The following is a 7,732-nucleotide window of genomic DNA, read 5'->3' on the forward strand; positions in this document are numbered from 1 at the left end:
CCCAGGGATGTTATTTGGGTGGAACTGAGAAATTCGAAAGGGATGATCACCTTATTGGGATTGTATTCTAGACCCCCTAACATTGAGAAACAAATTTGTAAGGAGATCTCAGTTATCTGTAAGAATAATAGGGTGGTTATGGTAGAGGATTTTAACTTCCCAGACATAAACTGGAACTGCCATAGTGTTAAGGTTTTAGATGGAGAGAAATTTGTTAAGTGTGTACAAGGAAGAGAAGGTGCAAAACTTGACCTACTCTTGGGACATAAGGCAGGGCAGGTGACTCAGGTGTCAGTGGGAGAGTACTTTGGGGCAGCAACCATAATTCTATTAATTTTAAAATAATGATGGAAAAGGATAGACCTGATCTAAAAGTTGAAGTTCTAAACTGGAGAAAGGCCAATTTTGACGGTATTAAGCAAGAACTTTCAAAAACTGATTGGTAGCAGCTGTTCACAGGTAAAGGGATGGCTGGAAAATGGGAAGCCTTCAGAAATGAGATAACAAGAGTTCAGAGATAGTACATTACTGTTAGGATGAAAGGAAAGGCTGGTAGTGAATGTTGGATGACTGGAGAAATTGAGATTTTGGTTAAGAAAAGGAAGGAAGCATATATAGACAGCAGTATAGACAGCAGAGCCCACGTGAATCCTTCAAAGTATAATGGCAGTAGGAGTGTACTTAAGAGGGAAATCAGGAGGGTAAAAAGGGGACATGAGATAGCCTTAGTAGATAGGGTTAAGGAGAATCTAAAGGAATTTTATAAATGCATTAAGAACAAAAGGATAACTAGGGATAGAATTGGGCCCCTCAAAGATCACACAAGGTAGCTATGTGTGGAGGTGGGGGAGATATTAAATGAGTATTTTGCATCAGTGCTTACTGTGGAAAAAGGCATGGAAGATGGAGAATGTGGGGAAATAGATGGTGACATCTTGAAAATGTCCATGTTACAGAGTTATGATTTGGAGGTGCCGGTGTTGGACTGGGGTGGACAAAATTTAATATCACACAACACCAGGTTATAGTCCAACAGGTTTAGTTGGAAGCAGTAGCTTTTGAGGCGCTGGCTGTTCATCAGGCGGTTGTGGAACATGACCATACGACACAGAATTTATAGCAAAAGAGTTACAGTGTTATGGAGTTGTAATGATATATTAAACAACTTTAGTTAAAAATCACACAACACCAGGTTATAGTTCTTCAATAAATTTAGATTAAATCTTTCATCTTTTAGAATGGTGGTTTAGGTTCTTTAATATGTTATTTCCAGCATTACATTCTCAAGGCGGTGTCAGCTTATCTAATAATAGGTGTCATCTCAACTCAGACAATGCATTAAATGTGTGAAGGTAAAGTCTGTATCAATGTTGAGTCAATTCTTTTTTTCTAAAGTGGGGCTTACAGAACCTTTCATAGCTTTATGTAGTTTTTGAGCAAAATAAAATACAATTCTGCAAATACAAATATGACGGAGGAGAAGGTGCTGGATGTTTTGAAAAGCATAAAAGTGGATAAATTCCCAGGACCTGACCAGGTGTACCCTAGACCTTTGTGGGAAGCTAGGGAAGTGATTGCTGGGTGCCTTACTGAGATATTTGCATGATCAATAGTCAAAGGTGAGGTGCTGGAAAACTGGAGATTGGCTAATGTGATGCCACTATTTAAGAAAGATGGTAAGGAAAGGCCATGGAACTATAGACCAGTGAGCCTGATATCGGTGGTGGGCAAATTGTTGGAGGGAATCCTGATGGACAGAATTTACATGTATTTGGAAAGGCAAGGACTGATTAGGGATAGTCAGCATGGCTTTGTGCATGGAAAATTATGTCTCACAAACTTAATTGAGTTTTTTGAAAAAGTAACGAAGAGGATTGATTGGAGCATGTGATCTATATGGACTTCAGTAAGGTGTTTGACAAGGTTCCTCATGGGATACTGGTAAGCAAGGTTAGATCTCATGAAATACAGGGAGAACTAGTCATATGATACAGAAGGTAAAAGGCAGAGGATGGTGGTGAGGGTTGCTTTTCAGACTGAAGGCCTGTCACCAGTGGAGTTCCACAAGGTTTGGTGCTGGGTCCACTGCTTTTTGTCATTTATATAAATGATTTGGATGTGAACATAGGAGGTATGGTTAGTAAGTTTGTAGATGATACCAAAATTGGAGGTGTAGTAGACAGTGAAGAAGGTTACCTCAGAGTACAAGGGATCTTGATCAGATGGGTAATGGGCTGAGGAGTGGCAGATAGAGTTTAATTTATATAAATGTGAGGTGCTACATTTTGGACAATTGGATCAGAGCAGGACTTACACACTTAATGATAAGGTCCTAGGGAGTGTTGCTGAACAAAGACAACTTGGTTCATAGTTCCTTGAAAGTGGAGTCACAGGTAGATAGGATAAACATTTGGTATATTTTCCTTTATTGGTCAGAGTATTGAGTACAGGAGTTGGGAGGTCGTGTTGCTGCTGTACAGGACATTGATTAGGCCACTTTTTGAATATTCCGTGCAATTCTGGTCTCCCTCCTATCGGAGGAATATCACAAAACTTGAAAGTGTTCAGAAGAGATTGACAAGGATGTTGCCAGGATTGGAGGATTTGAGCTATAGCTGTATAGGCTGGGGCTGTTTTCTCTGAAATGTCGGAGGCTGAGGGGTGACCTTATAGAGGTTTTTAAAATCATGAGGGGCATGGATAGACATGGCTTTTTCCCTGAGGATGTGGAGTCCAGAACTAGAGGGCATAGATTTAGGGTGAGAGGGAAAAAGTTTAAAAGGGACCTAAGGGGCAACTTTTTCATGCAGACAGTGGTGCGTGTATGGAATGAGCTGCCAGAGGAAGTGGTGGAGCCTGGTACAATTACAACATTTAAAATGCATCTGTAAATGAATAGGAAGGGTTTGGAGGGATATGGCTGGGTGCTGGCAGGTGGGACTAGATTGGGTTAGGATATCTGGTCAACATGGACAAGTTGGACCAATGGGTCTCTTTCCGTGTTGTACATCTCTATGACTCTATGACTCTAAATTGTAGATGTTTGCTGATGAGTGCCCAGTATTAATTTCCAATCACTACTCCTCAAATAATGAAGTTATCTATGTCCGTATGTACCAACACCTATTATCGTTTCCAATAAGGAAGAAGCTAACCACCTCCCTTTGATATTGAGTGAGGCTGACATCATTGAACTTCCCCAGCAGCAACATTCTAGATGTCATCACTGAGAACCTTGAATAAAATCCTTGGCTTCAGAAGTAACTTAAAGGTTGTGACTCACCTCTCTGTTTAGAAAAATCAGCAAACGTGTTTTGGTTTAACAACCTTAAAATAGAATTTATGATAAATTAATTGGTAAATAGTGTTTTGATTACATAGTTACAATAAATTCTTTCATGATCTTTCAAGCATCAGTCAGGATTGTGATGTGATGATCTCCCTTGGGTGGATGAGTGCAGCTCCAAAATATTTTAGAAGCTTTAGTGTATCCAGGGCAAAGCAGCCTACTCAACTGGAACCACAGACACCAACTTAAAAAATCACTATTTCCTTCACCAGCTCCCAGTGGCTGCAATCTGTATCATACAAGATTTACTACAACAACTTGCCAAAGTTCTTTCAGAAGTATCTTCTAAACCTGCGACTCCACTGCCCAGAAGGACAGGAGCAATAAGGAACCCTGACAAGATCCCTTCCAAGTCTCACACCACCCTGATGTGCAAATCTATTGCTTTTCGTTTATTGTCTCTGGTTGAAAGTCTTAGAACTCCCGAGTTAACAGTACTGTGAGTGTACTCACACTACGTGGATTGTAATGTTTCAGGAAAAAATACATTGTCAACACTTTCTCAAGGGCAGTTAGAAATGAGCAGTAAGTGGTTGTCTTGCCAGCCACACTCATACTCTGTAATGAAAAAATATGATTGACAACAGCCAAGGAGCAATAGCTGGTCAAAAGCAAGGTGTTATTTTTGTTGGATGTCAGAGCTGAAGTAGAAAAGTAGTAAATAGATTAAATTATTTAAAATCTTATACTTTAATTGTGAAAATATAAGATATATTAGCTACTGTCAAGAAATGAAAGGAAAAAATTAAAAGAGTTTTCTTTAGTTGCATCCTCTTTACAACTACATACAATTGCTAATGTTTGGTGGATGAGTTGTTGTAGGGACTTTATTTTATCTAAAGTAAGTTTTGCTTCCAGTCACTTGTTTCTGATTATTGTAGGTCATTGAAAAGGAACAAAAAATTCAAGATTTACAGGACACCATAACTGAACTGCATAATGAAATGGCTGTAAAAGATTCAGAAAATCTAAATCAGCTTCAGGATATACACCACCTGGAGAGCAAGGTCATAGCCTTGAAACAAGAGGTATGATTCTTGTTCAGGAAAGTTAGAAAATGTCTTTTCATCTTATAAAATTAAAATAGGATTTATGATTTTTAAATTATTAAATAAGGCCTTCATTTCAAAATTACTTTGAAAATATTGTTTCATTAGGATTTGTTAAATCTTTCTCCCAGAGTTTTGAAAAATCCTTCAGTTTGCTCATTTATGGTTTTTGTTTTATGGTTATAAGCTCTTCCTCTCCTGAAATTGTTTATCCAATGGATCACATGATACTTATCTTTAAAAGCAGTTTGTCATTGTTCATGTGTTTGTTTCTTTATGAGATCATAAAAATGTTTTTATTTTTTCAAATATTTTATTCCCATCACAGCAAAGCAAAACAAATATTTGACATGGTAAAATATATAGAGATGCACATTAGAGTTTTCATTTTAAAAGCATAACTGATATTAAAACTGCTGATTTTTCTATATGCTGTCTATTAATCACTTCAGATTTTGTAGCTACAAACAAGGGTTTGGGAATCAGACTGTATGATCCCACTGGTGCCGGCACTGTGTAAGCCCTTAAAATTAAATAATGAACTCTTCCAGTCAGCTCTGGCACAGGTTGTGCAGTTTATGCTGACTGGCTCCTGCCATGTGTGCACCAGACTAATGCAGAGTGAGTAGGTTGTGCATCAGTTGGGCAAATTGGTACAACATTCTGCCACATTAAACCACGCAAGCCTACTTAACCTTCTTTCCTAGTCACACTCAATTCTAGATTCAGCACTTCACCAACTAGCATGATTGAAATGATCATCCATCCATTTACCGGTTGAAATCCAATTAGAACCCTAGAAACAAAGAAAACAGGAGTAGACTATTTGGCCCTTTGAGCCTGCTCTGCCATTCAATGTGATGGCTGATCATCCAATTCAGTACCTTCTTTCAGATTTCTCCCCATTTCCTTTGGTCCCTTTAGCCCTAAGAACTATATGTAACTCCTTTTTGGAAACATTCAATGTTTTGGTATCAACTGTTTTCTGTGGCAGAGAATTCAACAGACTCACCACTCTTTAGGTGAAAACATTTCTCCTGATTGTTCATCTCTCCTCATTGACAGTTGACTTACTGTTACTGACACAATCGTTTATGGAAGTACAGTATTTCATAATGTTCTTGAAGCAGCTTTGCTAATGTGTAAGATTTTAAAAGGAATGGTGTGGCATTGTTATGTTAAGAGAAAACCTGCTTTAATTATGAGGGATTTGTGCTTTAGTATGAAAATAGTGCTCAGGCAGCAGAAAAGGCAAGTGGTTTTCAAATGGAGGAGGTGAAGGCGGATAGTCAATGGAACACCCTACCCACCATAAGTCTTGAGAGAGCACTCCACCCCTATCTCAACTAGGAGCAGTTCGTGAGGCACTTGTGTTTTAACAAGCAGTAGGTGACCGATTGAACCACCTCCTGCAAATCAGATGCAACCTCACATCAGAGCGAAAATGGCACTTCAGTAGCTGTCAAGTTTACTGTTCCCCTCAATTTCTATGCCAGTAGATCCAGATTAATAGTGCTTGACTGTGTCGGCAGCGGTGCAAAGGATTCTGATTAATTCTGAGCTATATGCTGAGTGGCAGGTTGTTCTGGGAATGGCACATAGTAAGATGGGGCTAAGTGACCTTTGTTAAGTATGGTGAGAAAACCTGCATCATTGTGGGAATCCCTCCAAAAAGCTCAACAAACTCAGAGTTGGTCAAAAATAACATAAGGTATAGTCCTAAGGCTGTAGTTCCCATAAAACATCATGTCATCATCAAGGTCACTCTGTTGTTCCCCACTTTTCACTTGACCTGTTACAGATCAATATTTTTTTTTAGCTAAATTTCTGAAATAAAAGCCCTCCAACAAATAAATGTTTCTAACAAAATTCCAGAAACTGTTACAAAACAGAATTAACGACCTTTCTATATACCTCACCAATTTATGTTGTTCCCTGTTCTAATATTCCTAAGCTCGTGCTTCCCATTGTTGCTGCACTATGATGCTTGAAAATTGCTGTGATTCGTGTGAGAATGGGATGAGACTATAGTGAGGTGAAACAGTAGGAGACTTGTGAGAGTTGGGGGGGAATGGAATGGGAGAGGGCAAGCTACTAAGTCCATAGAATTTTCGAGTGAAAAACACATACTTTTCCATGGAATTTTGTGAGACAGTAACGTAACCTCAAGGACAAGGCCATAGTTTTAAAAAAAATGAAATGACTTAAATGGGACATTCATAAGAACATAAGAACTAGGAGCAGGAGGAGATAGTTCAGCCCTTTGAACCTACTCCTCCATATAATGCAATTACAATGGAGCTTATCTCATCCTCAACTCCACTATTCTACCTGTTCCCTAGAACTTTTCAATCTATTACTAATTAAAAATCTGCCTATCTCATCCTTAAATTTACTAATGTCTCAACATCCACCACATTCTGGGGTAGTGAATTTCACAGATTCATGACCATTTAAGAGAAATAAGCCCTCCTCATCTCTGTCATAAATCTGCTATCCCTTATCCTAACAGCCTCTCATTCAGATTGCCCCACATGAGGAAATATCCGCTCTAAGTTCACTGTGTCAATTCTCTTTGCATTTTATGTATCTAAACTAGATCTTCTCTCATTTTTGTAAACTCTAAAAAGTATAAGTCTAAACTACTCAATCTCTCTTCATAAGACATACCCTCATCTCTGAAATCAATCCAGTTAACTTCCTCTGAACTGTTTCCAATGCAAATACAGCCTTCCTCAAATCAGAGGACCAAAGTTTTATGCAGTATTCCAGGTGTAGTCTCACTAATGCCTTGTACCGTTGCAGCAACACTTTCCTACCTTTATACTCTATTCCTTTAGCAATAAATGCTAAAAATCCATTTGCTTTCCTTGAGAAAGTATATTCCTGTCAGGGTGAAAGGGAAGGCTGGTAGGTATAGGGAATGCTGGATGACGAAAGAAATTGAGGTTTGGTTAAGAAAAAGAAGGAAGCATATGTCAGGTATAGACAGGATAGATCAAGTGAATCCTTAGAAGAGTATAAAGAAAGTAGGAGTATACTTAAGAGGGAAATCAGGAGGGCAAAACGGGGACATGAGATAGCTTTGGCAAATAAAATTAAGGAGAATACAAAGGGTTTTTACAAATATATTAAGGACTAAAGGGTAACTAGGGAGACAATTGGGCCCCTCAAAGATCAGCAAGGCAGCCTTTGTGTGGAGCCATAGAAAATGGGGGAGATACTAAATTAATATTTTGCATCAGTATTTACTGTGCAAAAGGATATGGAAGATATAGACTGTAGGGAAATAGATGGTGACATCTTGAAAAATGTCCAGATTACAGAGGAGGAA

At 38.6% G+C, this 7,732-nt stretch overlaps 1 protein-coding gene across 1 annotated transcript in view; it reads left to right on the forward strand.

Annotated features, from left to right (window-relative positions):
• Positions 1-4,239: 4,239 nt before the first annotated feature.
• The window catches only part of LOC122558290 (polyamine-modulated factor 1-binding protein 1), a 488,574-nt gene continuing 485,081 nt past the window's right edge, over positions 4,240-7,732 (forward strand). Inside the window, exon 1 of the mRNA XM_043706693.1 lies at positions 4,240-4,377. Coding sequence (XP_043562628.1) covers positions 4,294-4,377 — 84 coding nt within the window. The 5' untranslated portion in view covers positions 4,240-4,293. The remainder of the gene's footprint in view (positions 4,378-7,732) is intronic.

The sequence above is a fragment of the Chiloscyllium plagiosum genome, chromosome 17 (assembly GCF_004010195.1).
Source record: "Chiloscyllium plagiosum isolate BGI_BamShark_2017 chromosome 17, ASM401019v2, whole genome shotgun sequence".
Taxonomy (NCBI): domain Eukaryota; kingdom Metazoa; phylum Chordata; class Chondrichthyes; order Orectolobiformes; family Hemiscylliidae; genus Chiloscyllium; species Chiloscyllium plagiosum.